The sequence below is a fragment of the Atheta coriaria genome, unplaced genomic scaffold, assembly GCF_025399875.1.
Source record: "Atheta coriaria isolate IRGN ID8LTWV9N9 unplaced genomic scaffold, Caltech_Dcor_3.1 hic_scaffold_8_pilon, whole genome shotgun sequence".
Classification (NCBI taxonomy): Eukaryota; Metazoa; Arthropoda; class Insecta; order Coleoptera; family Staphylinidae; genus Dalotia; species Dalotia coriaria.
The window spans coordinates 1212574-1232428 of record NW_027045450.1 but is presented as its reverse complement, the minus strand read 5'-3'; the positions used below and the strand labels follow the sequence as shown (position 1 = coordinate 1232428).

Sequence of the window (19855 nt, the reverse complement as noted above, 5' to 3'; positions counted from 1 at the left end):
TAGCGTCTGCGCAGTATTGCGCCTTACAAATAGTCAACCCAATATACAAAACAATAAAATTTAGTTAAAAAACTAATACTAAACTAAATATTCTTCGAAAACCGGTGAGATTTACAGAAAATCTGTTTAAAAAGTAGTAATTTAATACATAAATTCACATTTTAATGCAACTCCTTTGCCTCGATTTGTTTCAGTTAGTAATTTTCTTTGTTAATCAACAGCTGACCAAAATATTATAATACCTAATGACCTAATAAAGGTGACTCTCAGCCCAAAGTCTTTTTGTTTTCGTTTACTTTACAATCATCCATTCGAAGTTGTAGCGCTAGTGCTAGTGCTGTTGTGGAGATAACTCAAATAATTGTTAGTGTTAATAGATTTATGTGTATCACCAGTTAATTGAGAACGATTTTCATAAGCAAATGAATACTAATATTAATAAGACGACGCACATAGGAAAATATAAACATCGTTTCCGAACGCGCGGGTGGCTGCCGATGAGCGAACTAAACAACAACTACCGCCGCCCGCCATCTGCGGAACTAGCTGATGTTCGGCGTGAACTTCGACGGCTGGATTATGGAAGTTTTTCGTGCCGGGACGGTCTCCGGTGTGGGAATGGCATCGCCAGTTGATCCGAACGGATTCGCAGGGCCGGCGACTTTCGGTGGCTGTTTATTGATGCCAATCTTCTGCTTTGCCATCTGATAATCACCAGAATCAAAGAATTTTTGCTAAAAAACGGAAGAAATTAACATATTTTACTCAATATTTTAAGAAAATCGCGTGTGAATGAAGATTACTCACTCCTTTAGCAAGTCGTTTTGTAAGAAAGCAGTGTGGCCACTGATTGACCTGCCTGCAGCCATTGCACCCGCCGGATACTTGGCCTTCAACTTCTCCTCTTCCATCTTCTCCATATCATGTGCACTCATCTGCAATTCAAAACCAACATACCTCAATTATTCACATGCCTACCTGGTTATCAACAATACAAACACCTCAAATTACGCATTACGCATTAGATTATGAAAGAACTAAAACTAAACCGCAATTGATTGTGTCTTACATTGGTGTTCTGTGGGTTTTGTGGTTCTGCTTCTTGTTCACTCATGCTGTGCACGATAAGGACAAGTGGGTTACGCGTTAAACAAAGTCGTTTTCGCCGAAGACAAACGACGAACGGCCGTTTACAATCTCTTCGATCCGCTGATAACCTACCGGACGCGCTCGTATTTCAAGCGCGCGGCGAGAATCAAACCGATGCGTGAACAAAACGCATAAAAACGAAAGTACACTTGAGGTTGGCGGTATTGGCGCCGCTCACGCTTCTCGTGACGAGGATCTTCCCCGATAAAACGCAAAACCGACCGCTAGCGAGTGTTCGTTATCAAATTATCATCAAAACAATACAGTAATGCGCATGTACAAATTTTATGACAAACGCATGCCATAAAGTTCACTATTTCAACACAAGAGGCGCTGCGGCATTTGATACACCAATCTATACCGAGTGTTGAACAAAACATCCAAAATGTTCAAAACTAATGCCAAAAGACTACAAATCATATTTTAACCAAAAATATAAAGAACCCTTTTAAACAATCCATTAATATTGAAATCAAATACTTTTAATAAACTTTAAACATGAAAAACAAGATTTTATTTGCTTTGTAAGCACAGTATAAAAACAGCTGAATCCTACTCCCTGACAATGTTTTCATCACTTGTTTAGTTATTTACTGCAGGAATTACTGCAAATAATGGTACCTCCACCGGTGGTGACCGGGCTCTCCCCCAATGAAGGCCCTCATGGCACACGAATAACAATTAGAGGAGAAAACTTCGGAACAAAACCCACAGATCTAATAGGTAGGTCAAAACTTATTAAAACAAAAATTTAGTAGGTTATTACTGATTTTCACTTGCAGGATTGAGAATTTGTGGTTTTGACTGCCTGCTATCAGCAGAATGGAAATCATCCACAAAAATCATAGCAATATCGGGTCCCTGCAAGGGTACAGGAGATGTAATCATCACCACAAGAATAGGTGGTGAGGGTACCTGCAATGTTTCTTTCAAAGGCTACTTTGAGAAAACAATTGGCCCTATGAAAGACAGTTCAGTATGGGTTGAAGAAGCACCTCTTTTTGTATGGGGCAGACACTCCTTATCACCCAGTAGTTATCAACAGGAGGATCCACTGGGTCTATCAGTAGAAGGAAATGAGAAAAAGTTTCCAGAAGATGAATTAATTGAACATTTTCCCAACTCATCAGGGGATATTTCATCAGAGAACTTTTCTCCTGGATGGTTTTTGTTGGAAAATCATCATGTTACTTCTTTTGATGATTTGCAAGCAGGGTAGTGTTAAAAAAAGGTACAAAATTTAAGAAAATAATAATTATTTTGTTTATTTTAGTATGGTACATCTAAGGAGGAAGGTAGATGGGCAGAAAGAAGGACAATTATCTTTTCTAAAAGCAAATATTTCATCTGTCATTGACCAATTGGACACTACAATGATCCTGGATGAGAAATTCAAAAAAGATGCAAGAATACAAGGACCAGAACCAACTTTAACACTGGAAAAAGCAATCAAAGGTTTGTAAACACTCAAAATTTACTTAATTTTATAAAACAAATATATTTTTATTCAGAATCGGAACGTGAAGCAAGAAAACTATTCGATGATGTCTTAACACGTCGTGATCGCGCTGAGAAGACCCGAAACGCACTGAATGTCCTATCACGTTTCCGTTTTCTCTTCTGTTTACCCTGCGTAATCGAACGCAATATAAAGAAAGGCGACTACGATATCGTTATCAATGACTACATGCGCGTTAAAAATCTATTTAATAAGAGTGACGTGCCTATATTCAAAATGGCGCTGGTAGAAATTGAACGACGTGTTGCTTTGCTCCAAGAAATGTTGCACAGCAAACTAACACGCATGCCAATCTCAGTCGAAGAACAAAAACGCCTCATTCGGCATTTGGTTAACCTGGAAGCAGCCTATGAACCAGCATGGGACGCTATACAAAGCCACAACGATTATTTAAACAAACGCGTTAAAGAATGCTACACAGAGCATAAACACGCCGAAGAAGCCACCCTGGATGAGAGTAAAATAAAAGGCAGTGGTAATAAATTCGCAAAATTCAATAACACGCCACAAGATATGACAGGAGTGCCGGAATCTGTCTTATTCGTTGAAGATCTATGCGAAATTGTCTCGCAATTATTCCCTAATCTATGGAAACTTGGTCAGAGTTACTTCACTGGCGAATTACACGTAAAAATAGAACCTGGCAGACAAGTGGAGTTCAAACACATTGTGCTTGCAATTATGGAGATGTTTTGCAAAACATTACGCGCTGCAATTATTCCACATACTTTAGATAAAAACTATGACAAAGCAACGTTCGGATCATGGGCGCAGAGTGATACAGAACTTGTAAAACCGTGGCTGCCGGCTTGCTTACGTCACGTGCGTGCAACCTACGCCATTTTGATTAAGTTGGACTTACCCAATGAAGCGCTGGATATTGTATTCACATTTATACTTGATTTGAGGATTTACTGTATGAATATTCTATTTAAACAAGCCGCGGAACAAATTGAACAGTTGTCGAAGCAAGAAACATGGCGGATTGAATTCAATGGCAAACACAATGGTATTACTGAATTACCGATTAAATTCGAGCAGGCCGTGCAGGAAGTGATCCAAATAATCAGGGAATCTGTGTTGACAAGTGAACAACGCGAAGGTTCATTGTTGGATAACCCCACAGCGCATAAAGAGCTTGATAATCAAGTCGACGCATTATTGGGAGTATTCCACAAGGTTTTAGCGAATTTAGCTGCGAAAGAAGAGAACGAAGATGACGATTCTTCGCCGGTGGTGTCGCAACTTATTGGTACACCTGCGAATTATCGAAACAACGCCAACAAGAAAACACTGCCAACGTGGGAGAAACGATTACTTACTTCATTGGCTAATTGTCAGTATACTCGACAAGTTGTTCTGAAAAATTTAGAAGAGAGTTTCGCGAAGAGTGGTTATCCTGTTCCAAAGCAAGCATTTGAAAACTGCGCATCTAAGTTAGAATCATTGGAGAAATCTGTCCTGGAGTATTATTTAGAAGAAAAAAGTGATCCGCTTGTGGGAACTATTGAACCGTCGATGTATTTGGAACGTTTTGATTGGGATACGAATATTACACCGAAAGATATTCGTCCGTACGCGAAAGAATGCATAAATAATTTGATACATGTGCATTGTGAGGTGAATTGTATCTCGCCTGCGTTGGTAGACAGTGTTTTACCACAAGTTGTGCAGACAATCGCTGAGGAATTGTATAGATTGATGGATTGCGTGCGGAATTTCAGCACGGCAGGCATTCAACAAGCCACGGCGGATATTCGAATGTTACGCGAGGTTTTCCAAGGATATTTAACATCGGAAGCGAAATTTTATTTTGATGAAGCTTTGGCCGCCATTCCACGACTTGAAAACCCCGGTGATAAAACGTAAGTTTGAGAATGATTAAAAATGACTGTTAAATAATGAATGTTGAATTACTTACAGGATCGTTGAAGATATCATCATCAAGTGTAAACAACGCATGCGATTGCAATTGTTATGTCTGCAACCGAGAAATGTATAAATAGTTTCGATATTGTAACCAGTTGTAACCGTTTTTCTGAAGTATAAATTATGTCAAACTATTGAAAGTTTTCAAAGTCCGAATCAATCCGGTCTGTCACGAATGTAGTGCGCATGTGCTGTATGCATACTGGTGCGTGATTCGTTGCGCATACCGCCTGCATACTCGTAACCCAGTTCTATTTCCGAACATTTTCTGCAGTGGAAATTAAAATACGTGAACGGCTTCCACACGCGCAAAATGTCGAAACGAGTGTGTCCTTTTGAAGATCACTGTGAGCCGCAAAGGAAACAGCATGTCGCTACGCGTGACATCGACTTACGCGACGAGTCATACAGAAAAAGTATCTATGGTAAAATTCGAGGTTATCTACGCCTCTTGCACCACTGCGACCGTTAAAACATTTTCCACTCACCTAATTATATTAATTCGCAGATAAAACCCTAAGTTTACTCTTTGCCGGTATGAATAACAACAATGTGTTATCACCAACAGGGGTGGCACTCTCCGATGCAAATGCTGTGAGTAAAATAAGAGATAGAAATGAAAAAAGTTGTGAAATAAGTTTGTTTTTATAGAATTTACCTCCTGCTCATCGATTGTGTGTGGAATGCAATGATATTAAATTCATCCAAGGGAATTGCTGGTTTTGTGAGGTGTCCTTGTGTCCAGAGTGTATAAAAAGCTGCAGTATATGTTCTGAACAATTTTGTTCCAGGTGTTGTGTTGCCATGTAAGTCAATTTCTGTAAAAATTAAATTTAATTATGTTAAATTGAATAATTTGGTTACAGATTTAAAAATGGAAACAACTACTGTTGCCTTACATGTTACTCATAGATATGTTATAAATTTTCCCTGAGAATTGTTTAGCCTGTAAGAATTAGCTAATTTATATTTGTTTTTCTACTTTGTAATCTGTTAAATTAGTTTAAATTGTGGCTGCTTCACACCCCGCGCTCCCGTTTGTGAAGAGGACTGATATTTTGTATAAATTTGCTGTGATTGAGAGACGATCCAATGGATGCTTTTTCGTAATCCTGTGCCGGTCCTGTCAATCTTTATTGACGGCGTCTTCGGTACCTGTGCGAGCTGTGCGCTCGGCGCAAAAAGACAAACAAAGGCGAGGCGCAGAGCGCGCAAGGTGCCCCCACACACACATAAACAAACACGGCCGGCTGTTGCGTAACACATGTGCTGCCTATTTCGAACGCTAGAAGATGCGCAACGCAAGAATTTCAACTTGCCGGCCATAAACAGCCGAAAATCAAGTTCGGTCGGGTAGGTTTTCGCCTGGCGCGGTGTTCGGAATGGAATCCGAATCCGAGCGTGCGACTGGTCGGAGAGCGCGGTGCGCCGGTCTGCGCTCGCGCTCCTCGTCGCAGTCGCAGTCCGGCGAGTTCGTCGACGGCGCGCGGAACGTTTCCACACGCAGATACCCAACACCAGCAGACGCGATCGCGAAGCGCAAAATTATCAACACGCGATTATTACCAATTTTTTTTTCGGTGTGTATCACATAATACACTATTAAATCTAAATCTTGCCGGCGTGTGTTTTGTCGAAGGACGAACGAATTTGTGACGCAAGTTATTGGATAAAAACCATGTTGTCATCGGTTGCAAATGCAGGTAAAATACGAAGCTACTACACTACTACTTGGGTTTTGGATTTTATTCTAGGTGCAGGTCTTTTGCGTCGAACTAGATAATATCGTGGTGCGTCTAGCCGAAAAACGCGCTCGCTCGCGTGACGAGGACGAATTGTGGTGTCCCTTTCGCTTCGCGCCGTCTGGCGGTGCGTCTACGTCGACCGCCCGGCATCGACCGTGTGTGTGCGCACGCGAGCGCGCAGAAAACGACGCTTTTTCGATTGAGCGTGCACGCATCGTAAATATATTTTTATACCCTCCGTGTGTGTTGTACACAGACGCCCGCGCGGCCAAACATAAACAAGCCGCCGGCCCGCCTACGAGTGTGACTAAAAAGAAATTCATCCAGGAAAGTAGCGCCCCGGTATGATTGTATAAATACCTTTGTATTTATTTCATATTTGCGCGAGATAGCGATGCGGTTGCTGTGTGTGTGTGTCTGTTTGCTGGGCCAGACGGCGGCGGTCGCGGTTATCGGCGCGATGAGCCCCGCTGATGCAGGAGAGACGCGGACGACACGCCAGCAGCGGTTGGCCAACAACTTTTATTTATCTCCCTCGAGGTGAGAGCGAGACTCGGCTGGCGCATCTTACGACGTGCGATGCGCTCCAGACCTTTTTTTTTTTGCTGTGTTGCACAATGCTATGCAAGCGATAGCTTTGAATTTCTACATAGGTGTCGCTACTGTCGCTGCTTATAACCTAATAAATTTAAAACGCGTATAACTCTGTGTATAATTATCACATTTTAATGAATGTGGTATCATTTTATCGGCAGTGATGTGTGCTTTAATTTGATACCGAGTTTGTTAATGTAGTCATTGGCATTCAAATGTTCTAGCTAAAAATATCTCGGCTGCCACTTGTTTCGATCCGTAAACAAGTGCCGATTATGTTTACACGCTTCTGCTCGCGAAAAATGGTTCTGTGCAAAGGTGACCTTCGTTCACATTAAAACGCCGAGACGCAGTGGCTTGGCCGCGAAATTTCGGAAACCGAAATATCCATACACACACACAACACGGAACACACGACGTAGTTTCGGCGGCGCGCGCGCGCTCACGCGGATGGATGGGTCAAGGTGAAAATAATAGTAACAATTGAATTTCGGCAGGCCCGCCGCCGGCGCTCGATTCGTTTCGATGATTTCGTGCCGACACACTAAGAAACCACCGAAAAATGTGGTTCGCGCGCGCACGCACCGGATGTGATACGGCGTCTCGGCGTCGTCGGTTCCACGAAACAAGTCCGACAACAAGGCGTTCGAACATTTTTTGGACTTCGGCCCGACTTCCTCGAAAAACTCGGCTTGCAAGTCGAAATAACACACAGAGAGCACCCAAAGCTTACCTGACGCATAATACTCTACTCTAATATACATGTATGCAGGCGCGCAGGCAGGCAGAAAAACAGAAAACAAAATCGAAGCGAATCGTTTTGTTATGCGCTTGTTGGCTCGATTCGCGCCGCCGCGCGTCATTACCAATGAAACAATCAATCGCTTAACCATCCGGGCACTTAACACTCTTTAACTTATCGTGCACGAGATCTACGAGCCGTCTAGCCTAGCGAACGCACGCGTGACGCACAAACAAAGCGATGCATCAAACAATTAGCTGCATTAAAGCGACGATTAAAATCGTAACGCCGCGCAGCGCACAGTGTGCGATGAAAGCGAGAGTCGCAGTCTGGCGTCTGGCGAGTCACTCTCGCCAGATTTATTCTATGAATGGCATGTACAGCATGTACAGTTGCTCGCTGTGCACTTGTGCACTTGTATCTTACACCGGCCGGTAAGACACACGCATTTCACTGAAGAGACGCAACTATCTGCGGAACCTGTTTTACAAGCATTTTCACAAAATGGACTCGCGCGCATATTTGAGAACTTTATTATACGTATATCTATTTATACATCGCGCGTTATTTGCGGTGATAACTCATGCACTCGGGGCGTTTTGCAATTGTTTGTGCTTGCTTATCAGTGTAATGCGTTTGTTTTTGTGATTAATCAGCAGAACATGACTTTTTGACTCTTTACGTGTTTAATAATATAAAATTTTACACAATTATGACTCATTTAATGCAATTTAAATACAGTAGAATCCGTTTATTATGACTCCGCTTATATTGACCAACCGGTTATTATGACGTAACTACACTACCAAGTTTGGTTTTCATATAAAATTCTGTATAAAAAAGTCGGATATAATGACTTCGCTTACAGTGACATGTCGCTTATTATGACCCATTTTTAATAAATTATGTTCGGTTATAATGACCAACATGATTCTTTACACCTCCGGTAATGTTCGTTGATACCCGACGACGTTCGACACGTGGCGAACTTTTTATATTTATTGCTACATTTTTTTATGATTGTCAAATTACATTTATGTATTTACTATCGGAAAGACCAGCACCTTGACCACGACTTCCGTATTTTCCATTAATCCGAATTTGGCGTGGGTCATTCGACAATCTCAATGCTTTTAAAGAACCATAACTGTATTATGCAATCGTTCAATTCAAATGTTTTGAAACCGAAGAGGCTTCGAAAATCACAAGAAAATTAATTAAATGAAAAACAAAAGCAGACAAAATTACAGATTACTTGCAGTAAAAATACACTTGAATGTGTTATAATGTGCTGATTACGTGCAATTTTGATTTTGATTTAATATGTATGTATATATACATATTTACACAAAGGGTTTTCATTTCACAAAATGCTTTTGTATGACGTCCGCTTATTATGACGTGTTTGTCAATTCCCTTCGATGTCATTATAACCGGACTCTACTGTACAACTAATCAACTTTGACTCAATCATAGAAGAAAATGAGAGAAGGAGTCTACCCCACCACTTTTAGAGGGTTTAAGTTCCCCACCCTCCCTGTGGGTCAATATGATTAATGATGCCAAAAGACATAACCTTAACCCAAACATTTTTAAATCAAATTAAAAGACCATAAAAATAGGTACTACATTTTTAATGTTATAAATAGCGTAACACGCCTATATATTTTTACCTTGTATTGAAGCCCAAGTGAGAGTTCTGTGCAGCGTTGCGTTGTGTTGTGTTGTGCTTTCCTCTCGGTCCGCGTCGGAGCGTGCGCGCTCTCGCGCTTTTCATTCCCATTTCACTTTTCATCTGCGCGCGCGCGGCCATAAAAATAAAATGTCCGAATTTGCGCTGAATTCCCGCACGAAAATAAACATGTTTACAATGCGCCTTCTTCATTCATCCGCACCGACGTGCGCTGAATTCACATAAACAAATGCTACAAATGTAGCAAATTCGTCGTGTTATAACCTTGACATTTCGAAAGTCAGACGAATTTATTCCGGTGCTCATCTACAACTACACCAACACACATGCGCCAACACTACGCGGCGAACGCATGCGATCGTTTATTCTCATTCGATTGTGTTGATAAATTTAATTCGTATCTGAATTTGCAATTTCACAACGTTGATGGGTTCATTGATGAGTCGAAAGTGGTTTTATTGAAAGTCAAGTTAAACTAAATCTTTTACCAGCGTTCAAATCTCTTTTTATTCTTCGGGATTTTCCGTGTAATTCCGCCGTGTGTCAGTTTTTTGACCCTGCGCGAAAAAGAAATCATACACTAACGAAAACCCAATTGAATAATAATAATATAATGGCGTTAATGGCGATAACAACGCAATTCGACAAGTGCCATTGTCCGCGGCGGATGAATGGCGAATGTGTGCGCGCGCGCCCCGCGATTTTGTTGACGCGAGGGGGCGCGCCGCTAACACGAAACATGACAATGCGAATAATTCAAATCAAAGACCTACTCACACGACCAATCCGCTACGGGCCTCCTACTTGTGCTTGTACACTTACTTGCGATACGCGCCTATACAATGTGGACATTGTATAAATTGTATTGACCTAAATTCACTTCTGTTTGTTCAGATAAAATTGTTTGTTAATTATATAATTTGAAGAAATCGTATGTGCGACGTCTGCGCGGCGCGTGTTTTATGTGTATGGTGTTATAAATGTTACTTGTTCGGTGTAACTCGTCGCCCAACAACACAAATTCTATCAACGACGCACACTGCTTGTTGAAATAAGTTTTATTGACGTGTTTATTTGGTTGCCTATAGTGCCAACATCGCATAATACCCGACTACAGCGCCATCTGCTAAATTATACTCTAAAATTTTAAAACAGTGAAATTTTAGGGTTATTTTTGTTGTCCAGTTGTAAAAAATTGTTTGTACTTGTATAAAACGTTTAAAATATAATCTAATTGCATGAATTGACATGTAGACCTTGATTTTTCAATCAATTTCTGCAAGATACTTGTGAAAACAGGTCAGAAAATATAAACTGCGTGCGTTTTGCTTCTATTTTTTGTTATTTCTTGCTTTATTATATGTTAAATTAAACTTTCTCGATTTCAAACGCATCCGATTGATAAATTATTGTGAGACAACTTTTCGTGCATCTAAATGTGAAATAATTAGGCGAAACCTTAATAGAAATTTAATGTCGGCGCGTGTTTTTTTTCTTCTTTGGTTTTCGGCCGCCGGCGGCTGCAAATCGCCGAAATCGAGCCGCGCGAAGTAAAAGTACAAGTAAACTCTTGACCAACTGAGAAAAATATTGAAGCGACCTCGATTCGGCGCGCAAAAGTAACACAGTTTTTACACACCACACACAAAACTTTGTGATTAAGATGTGTTTTTATTGCGCGCGATGGGATTACCCCAAATATGATGTGATATGACATCTGGAGCAATTATCCTTTTTTACAAATTATAAATATTGGATGTGTGGTGTGATAAAACGCTTTCGAATAAAATGCGCGCAGCGGCCGGGTGGCTCTCCGGCTAACTAGCGAAAGTTGAGTGCACCCGTAGTAGGTCACACGCCGCCGGTCGTGGTGCGTTTTCGAGGCGAAGTTTATTTTCGGGCCCGATGAGACGCGTTAATTGTCTCCGCGAGCGGCAGGCGCGCATTCACGATCACAACCATCACAACCCACACCCGCCGCCTGTGTGCTTAGACCTACAACTACCGCCGCCTTCTACACCTCTATGCAAGAAGGTTATTTTCGCGCAAGTTTTCTCAGGTTGAGGCTTTTCACACCGTTGGAAAAAATAAAGCACCGTTTTAAATTTGGTTTTATCGCCGATTTCCATATTTATGCGTGTGTCACACACCAACGACACCAATCTGCATATTACAATCGTTATGGTTTTCGAAATGTTGAAATGTTCAACATGCAAATGTCGTGGTATTTCGTTCATCTGTTTTTTTTCTTCTTTTCAAAATGGCGTAAAATTAATTGAAAAATGTAAGGTTAGATTCATAAATACCGGTTTTATGTATTTAATGAAATGATAGTTGATTTGATTGTGCATTTATTTTAACTGCGTGTAAATTGTGCAGCATTTGTGCCGGACTAGAACTAGATAGATTGAAGCAAATGAGCACTAATCGATATTAATTTAGGGCGAATGCAACCAGCGATGCACGCCGCGCCGGCACGACGCGCAAATGACACAACAACTCAATACAAATGTTATTATCGACGAGTCAACATCGTTTTCTTGGAGTATTTCCTTAATTAATGATGTTTTGTGTTAATGTCATAGTTTTCGGTGGGTTTTCTTGGGTTTTGATCGATTTCTGGGTTTTTCTTCGTATTTAAACTCATGATAAGTAAAAAACAAGAAAAATTAAAGTTGGTATTAACCTAAAAACACATTTTTGTGATAATTTCTCGTTTTTTCCGGGGGTTTTCTTAATTTTTGAGGTTTTTACATCAATTTTCTCTATTATTTCATAAATTTTCCTTGAAAAACAATGTAAAAGACGATATTATGTATTTTTCTTTACTATTTCATCATTATTTTCTATTTTTTAAACTAATTAAACTAATTTTTCCATATTTTAAACGATTTTTCTTACTTTTCATTGTTTTCGTCACTTTTCGCAATTAAAATACAAGAAAATATTATTATTTCTCAAAATAAAACCTATTTATAATATTTTGCCGCAATTAAACAAAATGTCGCGATAATTTTCAGAATTTTCCAAACACTTACCTAGTTTTTACATTTTCTGTACTTCTCTATGAATGCTGTGGCGTGTAGAGCATGTGCCGGTGTTTCGGCAGCTGAAGAGATAACCCACATCCTCTCCGGGCGCTATCGGCGGCTTGGGTCACGCCGTCCGCGTCCAGTCCGCGCGCTGCATGCCGCGCACCATTATGCTAATAGTCGAGCCCCCCTCGCGGCCGGCCACCACGGCGCTCGCTCGCATGCCAATTCGCAGTGCTCGCCTGACTCTCGTCTTCGGAGGGTGCCCCGTGCCTCAGCGCACACGGAGAAAGTGTTCTTCACGCGCGAGACACACGCACGCGTCTCTCAACAAGTGCCAAACAAAAGTGATCTGAAACAAAAATTAATCACAATAGTTTTCAAAAAAAAAAACTTAAATAATAATAAACATGTTCACAGTGCGCGGAAAAATGTTGATACAATTTCTAACCGTGCGTTAAGTTAAGGATATAGAAATTGAACCGGCGTTTCTGAAGGTATGAATGAACGTAGCAAGTTAAAAGTGAAGTTAAGTTGTCTTGAGAAGAGAGGAGGACGCGCTCCGCCCGCGGGCCTTTCTCTTTCTTCGAGACATCGAAGAATCTCAAGTATCATCTCATCATCATCCCGCAACTCTTGCTTTTCGCATTAAATTTAAATACTTATTATTAATAGTTGCAACTTGTGCAAAAGTTAAGCAGCACACAACCACTGAGTGACGGGCCGTAAAAGGTGTGCATTAGATGTTTGCACGTACTTCAATCCTAACTGTTGATGCACTTGCCAGTTGCACCTTGCGCTGTGTGTGCTTCCTGGGCCTTTCTCGCATTCCACGTCGTAGTATTCGCAGTTCTGCAGCCGTTTGCATCTCCTCCATGCAGCGCCGCAGCGGCGTTTAATTTTAGTATGCATCGCGCGGCGGCGTCGTTTTTCTTTCCCAAACTACAATCGATATTCTTAGTTTAGCCTACATACATAAATGTTTGACGAAACGGCGATGACGTTGACCCCGCCGCCGCGCCGGCATGCCGCCACACGCGCTCGCAACATCAACGGTTTCGCGAAATTGCATGAATTCTAAGCGCCGAGACGTGCGCCGACATAATATTCACATCCAGGCGACATAACCTTACATATTGACTACTTTCAGTCACTTAATAGCCGTTAGTTTAATTCTAACCTCAAAATTTACCTGATTAAGTATGTAACCTAAAATTACTGCTATTGTTAACATGGCGTGTTGAATTTTTTGCATAAAAAATTCGCAAGTTACATTAAACAGTTGTTCGGCGAGGCAAGAAAACGCGAGAAAGTGACATTACGGACGATTACCGCACGCGCATGCGAGGCTCGGATCTGCGCGGCGTTTCGATTAATTAAATCCCAATTCACTTATGTAAAGATTCCACGCGACTCGGCCGGCATTTTAGAAAGCGGCAGGCGAGATCCACTTTTATTTCTTTTCCAAACACCGTGTACACGAGATTCGGACTTGAATAAAATAAATACCATCAAAGTTTCATTCCAATAACACACTATAAACGACCCATATAACATAGGCAACTTACAAAACAAATAAATACCAACTTATTCTTTTCTTTCAGTGATAACGTACTTGTGATAAAATTTACGTACTGAAATCATCACAGTTTGGTAAAAAAAATGGCAAACCCTGATGCGCCCACCGCTCCTTTGACCAATGGCAGCACATGGTCCACCTCAAACGGCACGAAAGCGTCGAATAACAACGCGCCCACCAATGGTAACGCCCGTTTGCACGCCCATGATGACGACCACCACCTACCCAGCGAGCAAACTCAGCTAACCCTACCGCAGAGTAAATCGTTCTCCGTCAACGGCGATGCTGATTTCGACGAAAGTGACACCGAATGCGGCCTAGGACCATGCGCGCCCAACTGGTTACAGAAATTCGCATCCAAGCAAGCTTTCCTCATGGTATTCTGCATTGCATGGGTCCTGCAGGGAATGTACCATACATATTTCGTCAGCGCAATTACAACCATCGAGAAACTGTTTCAAATCCAATCAAAAATCACCGGGATTATTATGAGCGCGACCGAAATCGGCCAGATTGGTTCCTCTCTTTTACTGACCTATTATGGCGGTCAAGGGCATAGACCCAAGTGGATAGCATGGGGTATGGTCCTGTTTGCTGTCTCGTCTTTCACCTGCTCACTGCCACACTTTATCTATGGGAAACAATTGATTAACTCGAATGATTTGACTGGGATTCATAAAGATCCGAGTATTTGCAAGGCGAATTTGAGTGAAGTGATGGAGATGTCCATGTTGACTGATATGGAGTTTGATGGTATGCCACACATGGCGGAGAATTGGGTTGCGGAGCATCGGATACAGCCATCAGTGACGAAAATCGTGCTGGCGATATTTTTCATCAGTTTGCTAGGTGTTGGAATGGGTCAGACTGCTGTTTATACTTTGGGGATACCCTATATTGATGATAACGTCGCAAGTAAAGAATCACCGTTGTATTTTGGTATGTTAAAAGCTAAAACATGACATAACCTAAGTTTAACCTTAATTTTTTATGTGTTTTTATGTAGCTATTACAATTGGGGTTAGAATTTTGGGTCCTGCCCTGGGTTTCATCGTCGGATCACTTTGTACGAGTGTCTATGCTGATTTATCAGTAGATCCGAAAATAGACGCGACAGATCCACGTTGGGTTGGTGCATGGTGGTTAGGTAAATATTATATCTCAAAAGTGAGGTTATGATACAATATAACTTGTTGTTCTTTTTTTCCCATAGGTCTAGTATTAATTTCTGGATTACTAATGTTGACTTCATTCGCGATGTTTGCGTTCCCGAAGCGATTGCCAAGCGCACCACAGCCGCGGATTCATCGCAACGACCGGAAGCATCCGAGCATTAGAGGTGAGCAGCGACATTTCGCACGATTTCACTTTATTGCTCAAAGTATACACACGAACACACAAGCACGGCGCGAACAACGCGCATGGCGATAAGCGCGCAGCGTGTGAGTAATAGCGCAAAGTCATGGCCCAACGTCGTGGTGGTCATTGATCTTTCTTATCGCCGTTTGTTTTTTAATAATCCCTACACAATACCGAACGAAAATCGCTAACTAGTGATTATTCGTTTGCATACGTGCAGGAACTTGACCAATATCAATACTTGTCATACTTTTCAGAAAAAGAGGTTATGTTTGATTATTTTGTATTTTCTAACGAAATTCACGCGTTTTTTTTTGTTTTTTTTTTGTGTGTTGCCTTATTAATTCACATAATAAATGTTTATTACCTTGCAGATTTCCCAAAGACTGTTAAAAGACTGCTGAAGAATGATATTCTCATGTTTCGGACAGCGAGCAGCGTGTTGCACATCCTGCCAATCGCCGGGCTGTATACATTTTTGCCTAAGTATCTCGAGTCGCAATTTCGGTTGCCTACACCTTCAGCTAACATGATATCTGGTAAGGTTAAAGAAAAACTCTTCGCATAACCTGTGATTGTTAATAAAACGATTAAATTCTCAAAGGTGTTGGTGGTATTCTCGTCATGGGCCTGGGCATAATCATCAGCGGGGTGTTCATCTTGCGAGTGAAACCAAACGCGCGATTCGTCGCCGCGTGGATCGCCTTTACAGCCGTAATTTATGCATTAGGTACGTTTCGCAGATAGGCACCATTATTACATCGTAATTAATGCGGTAATAATTCATTTCCAGGTATGGGTATACTGATGTTCATCGGTTGTCCGATGCATGAGCTGCAGGGCCACGGCCTGTCCGAGCCGGTGTGCAATACGACGTGCAGCTGCAGCGGCGACCGTTTTGCGCCGATCTGCGGGCAGGACGGTCTCTCGTACTACTCGGCGTGTCACGCAGGTTGTCGGAATTACACCGAGCGTGATGGGAAAATCGTCGAATACTCGGATTGCACATGTTTACGAGACGTCTATGATAATGCCACGCTTATTATTGCGGATGAGCCAGGCGCGCCGTTTCGAAGCGCGTCGATTGGCTCATGCGAGGCGCCGTGTAACAACTTCATCTGGTACATTATACTTTTCTCCGTCTTCGTCTTCATTCACTCGACGTCTGAAGTCGGGTCAATGTTACTAATTCTACGGTGTGTTGACCCAAGAGATAAAGCGATGGCGCTGGGGTTAATACAATTCGCGATTGGGTTGTTCGGGAATGTTCCGTGTCCGATCGTGTATGGCGCTGTCGTCGATTCGGCGTGTTTGGATTGGAAAACGGTGGATGACGAGAAGGGCGCGTGTAATTTCTATGATTCAAGCACTTTCCGTATGTTTTATCATGGTAAGCACCACAAAACAACATTTTTACCTCACAAAATGGCCGCCATTGTAATTTTTTAAATTTTTGTTTCTAGGGACAACTGGTGCAATCCTATTATGCGCATTTTTCGTCGATGTGATCGTGTGGTACAAAGCAGGCAGTATAAATTTCGTCGACGAGCAGGTGCCGCTCGAAGAGGAGTTGGCGGCCATTACAGCGAAGCAACGCGGCGCTGACAACTGTGAGTAGCGCTGCTGCACCCAACCTCGCGCTTGCGCAACCACTACATATATATTGTAAATAATATTTTTATCGATTGACACACAACACACAACATGCCGCAATACGCCGGATCATAATCAAATATCGAAAATCAAAATTCGTCGAGCAATGAAAATGAAAGTGAACGCCGGCGACGATTGGCGAGCTGCTGTTTTACTGAGTAAGCAAACGTGCATTGACGATCTGTGATATATTTAACTAGATACTTTTTTTTGTTTTTTTTTTTACTTTATATATATATTATATATTATATATGCGTTTTAGTAAGGATTTTATTAGGTTTCTTGGCTTCACATCTGACGATCACTTAAAACAAAAACGTCTTAATGATAACGATTGTACATACCGATTTTTATATTTACACGCGACACAAACAGTGTTAGGATGGACTATTTACAATATTTAACTCTTTAACTTTTATATATTGATTGTTACACCACTACTATTGGTATATGTAACAAATAAGTGTTGTTTCGTTGTACGGACATGTTTTTCACGAGTTATTCGCTAACAACTTACACTTCACTTTTTACTGAACTTTTTTAGGTTAAATTTTTAAAAAAACAAAAAAACTTACCTAAATCTCTTCGAATTGGCCTCGTGCAACACTGAATTGACTACTACCTACATAAACTATTCTTGATAATTGTTCGATTATTAAGTATTTAATCAGTTAATAACTTGATGAAAACATGTCTAAAGCACACTTTGCGAACACTTGCGCCTTATTATTTAATACTCTATACTACTTCTAACAGCGCTGCCTGCGCATGCGCAGTTGAATGCACTCGCCGCGCTTAGTTTAATTCGTTAGTTAAGAGTTACCATTATTATTATGATAACATAGGTTTTAGGGCGAATCTCGAAACCTGCCATAAAATAAACAAACGATATCACAATCAATCCAAACCAGCAAATCAACACACCACAATACCAAGTGCCATCTGTTGGTACTCTATATACACTTAGAGTGTTCAAATATTTTCAAATATTTAAAACAGAACTGAAACAAATGTAAACCAGAAGACTTGAAATGTTTAAACAATGGAACCACTACATCACAATAACCGAATTCTAACAAGAAGTATGAAACAAAATAATTCCAATTATATATTTGTAGGTTATATTAATGTTCTTTTTATATACGTCACGTTTTATTATGTATAGGTGTCTATTTCGAGAGTCGCGCACACACAAAACACTTACACATCACATCACACCGGCGACGAATAATGTAATTGTGTAATTCTATGGAACTATTGTAAAATATTGCTCAGAAATTTTATAGATAATTTTATATATGTATGTAAACGAATGGAACGATGGTGGAATGGTTAGATGGCGGCGCGTGTTGAAGGTGTCACTATGTGATATTTTGTTAACTCGTAGGTTTTTATTTAACATGTTGTTTTGCTATCGATGTAATGTGAGCTAGATAAGACACGGGTACAAGCGAGAGAACATTGTTATTGTTTAAATCGAACAGAAAACACGCAAATGAGACATTACTAATATAACTATTGTACAATATGTTGTTTTTGGGGTTAGTTTTTCTTGTTTTTGTTACCGTTATTTTGTTTCCCATTCGGCTGAAGTATGGATCACCGTAGGCAGTGGCATGACTGCTGGCGACACCTCCTTTACCTGTACTGAATGCGTTTGCTATCGCAATGGCTGCGCCTGGGGGACCACCGCCGCCATTTTGACTTTTACCAAAAATTACCGGGAAAAAAGTGTTACCAGCTTGATTTCCTGGATTTCCAGGACGATTTGCATTGTTTGAACCTCTAAAAGGTGTTTCTTGATCTTCTTCTTCATCTTCTTCACTGTGATCAACTTCTTCAACTGGTTTTACTGTTGTGGTTGGTTTTCTTTTGTTCTTTTTAACTTTAGAAGGCCTTTTTGTTGTTGTTTGTACTTCTATCTCTTCTTCAATAGGTGCTTCCTGTTCATTTGGTCCTGATAAAACTTCTTTTTCATTTGTTTGCTCATTATTCAAATAAATAGGTGCTTCTTCACCAGCGAATGAATTCGTGAAGATCATATCTTTGTTTGCAAACGCAGACATTGATCCTTGATGTCCATATGATGATGGTTGACCATAGAAACCGGAAAACATCATCGCCTGCGGTTGTTGTTGATATCCACGGCGTAAACGTGGTACTTGTCTACTATAACCATAACCTCCATAACCTCAAAACATTAAAAACGCAAATATAACCAAACTTTAAACATTTTAGGTTAAAATTTAAGTTTTTACCTGCTGGTATCGCACTGGCAGTAAAAATAGTCATGGCATACGCCAAAACAACTACAATAATTGTCTTCATGATGAATCTTGCACTTCAAAGTCAACACTGATACTTTCCCATGTAAAAAACGTCTTTTTATATTGATAGGTAGTGAATTCCTCCCACTAGACATCGTGGTGACAAATTGTATCAACCCTAACAGGTGACAGACATTGAAAAATGTTCACGGATGTGCGAATACCGTAGTCAAAGTCGTTAATTTCATATTCAGTATTCAACGCGTGCGTAATTTCATTGATTTGCTTTTGTTTCGTTGCTTAACACAAGTCGATTTAACGTGATCTGATTGCATAACTGTGTGATTTTGAACTTCAGATTAGCGTTAGCTTGCATTGTGAATTTAAATGTAGCTAAATCCTGTTGCGTTTATGTTTTAAGCAAATTTAACGCGTATTTTTATGTCACATCATAATAAAACGGCGCCATTTTGTATTTTAGTCGCATGAGTGCTGTTTTCTGCACAGGAAAGACTCAAGTGTTGTCTAAAGACTTGAAAAACAATAAAATAAAGTGTTATTGGTATGCGACAAATGCCGATATGCAAATATTAC

The 19855-nt window shown here is 40.8% G+C and overlaps 3 protein-coding genes and 2 long non-coding RNA genes across 8 annotated transcripts; 2 read left to right on the top strand and 3 right to left on the bottom strand.

Moving 5' to 3' along the window:
* Window positions 1-591: 591 nt before the first annotated feature.
* Window positions 592-1271, bottom strand: LOC135797679 (uncharacterized). Its single transcript, XR_010549611.1, has 3 exons — window positions 1070-1271; window positions 808-935; window positions 592-734 (listed from the first exon to the last, which is right to left on the bottom strand). It is a non-coding gene; the product is annotated as an uncharacterized lncRNA (long non-coding RNA).
* A 428-nt stretch (window positions 1272-1699) lies between these two features.
* Window positions 1700-5685, top strand: LOC135797385 (exocyst complex component 2-like). Of its 2 annotated transcripts, none has more exons than XM_065309741.1 (8): window positions 1700-1872; window positions 1932-2364; window positions 2423-2604; window positions 2661-4533; window positions 4592-5013; window positions 5106-5191; window positions 5249-5403; window positions 5464-5685. In XM_065309741.1, the coding sequence occupies exons 1-5, from the start codon at window positions 1764-1766 to the stop codon at window positions 4668-4670; spliced, it is 2676 nt and encodes an 891-aa protein (XP_065165813.1). In that variant the 5' UTR covers window positions 1700-1763; the 3' UTR covers window positions 4671-5013; window positions 5106-5191; window positions 5249-5403; window positions 5464-5685. The 2 variants fall into 2 exon arrangements, with proteins under 2 accessions (XP_065165813.1, XP_065165812.1); XM_065309740.1 differs by having other exon boundaries at window positions 4592-5022.
* Window positions 2389-17705, bottom strand: LOC135797391 (uncharacterized). Of its 2 annotated transcripts, none has more exons than XR_010549526.1 (5): window positions 17570-17705; window positions 12410-12755; window positions 5256-5415; window positions 5086-5189; window positions 2389-4649 (listed from the first exon to the last, which is right to left on the bottom strand). It is a non-coding gene; the product is annotated as an uncharacterized lncRNA (long non-coding RNA). The 2 variants fall into 2 exon arrangements; XR_010549525.1 differs by lacking the exon at window positions 17570-17705 and adding an exon at window positions 15709-15795.
* Window positions 6041-18522, top strand: LOC135797386 (solute carrier organic anion transporter family member 74D-like). 2 transcript variants are annotated; one of them, XM_065309742.1, is made up of 8 exons: window positions 6041-6300; window positions 14008-14921; window positions 14989-15129; window positions 15196-15321; window positions 15716-15880; window positions 15946-16071; window positions 16135-16731; window positions 16805-18522. In XM_065309742.1, exons 2-8 carry the CDS (start codon window positions 14066-14068, stop codon window positions 16957-16959), a joined length of 2166 nt encoding a protein of 721 aa, XP_065165814.1. In that variant the 5' UTR covers window positions 6041-6300; window positions 14008-14065; the 3' UTR covers window positions 16960-18522. The 2 variants fall into 2 exon arrangements, with proteins under 2 accessions (XP_065165814.1, XP_065165815.1); XM_065309743.1 differs by lacking the exon at window positions 6041-6300 and adding an exon at window positions 12746-12900.
* On the bottom strand, window positions 18386-19575 carry LOC135797409 (uncharacterized). The gene is made up of 2 exons (XM_065309773.1): window positions 19253-19575; window positions 18386-19185 (listed from the first exon to the last, which is right to left on the bottom strand). Exons 1-2 carry the CDS (start codon window positions 19320-19322, stop codon window positions 18386-18388), a joined length of 870 nt encoding a protein of 289 aa, XP_065165845.1. The 5' UTR covers window positions 19323-19575.
* Between the last annotated feature and the right edge of the window lie 280 nt (window positions 19576-19855).

Bases quoted from the DNA above. Each gene is read 5' to 3' on its own strand.
- LOC135797386 (XM_065309742.1), top strand. From the start codon at position 14,066: ATGGCAAACCCTGATGCGCCCACCGCTCCTTTGACCAATGGCAGCACA. The intron at 14,922-14,988 runs GTATGTTAAAAG...GTTTTTATGTAG, and splicing joins AGAATCACCGTTGTATTTTG to CTATTACAATTGGGGTTAGA. The intron at 15,881-15,945 runs GTAAGGTTAAAG...AAATTCTCAAAG, and splicing joins TTCAGCTAACATGATATCTG to GTGTTGGTGGTATTCTCGTC.
- LOC135797409 (XM_065309773.1), bottom strand. From the start codon at position 19,322: ATGAAGACAATTATTGTAGTTGTTTTGGCGTATGCCATGACTATTTTT. The intron at 19,186-19,252 runs GTAAAAACTTAA...TAATGTTTTGAG, and splicing joins TGCCAGTGCGATACCAGCAG to GTTATGGAGGTTATGGTTAT.
- LOC135797385 (XM_065309741.1), top strand. From the start codon at position 1,764: ATGGTACCTCCACCGGTGGTGACCGGGCTCTCCCCCAATGAAGGCCCT. The intron at 2,365-2,422 runs GTAGTGTTAAAA...TGTTTATTTTAG, and splicing joins TTTGATGATTTGCAAGCAGG to TATGGTACATCTAAGGAGGA. The intron at 4,534-4,591 runs GTAAGTTTGAGA...AATTACTTACAG, and splicing joins GAAAACCCCGGTGATAAAAC to GATCGTTGAAGATATCATCA.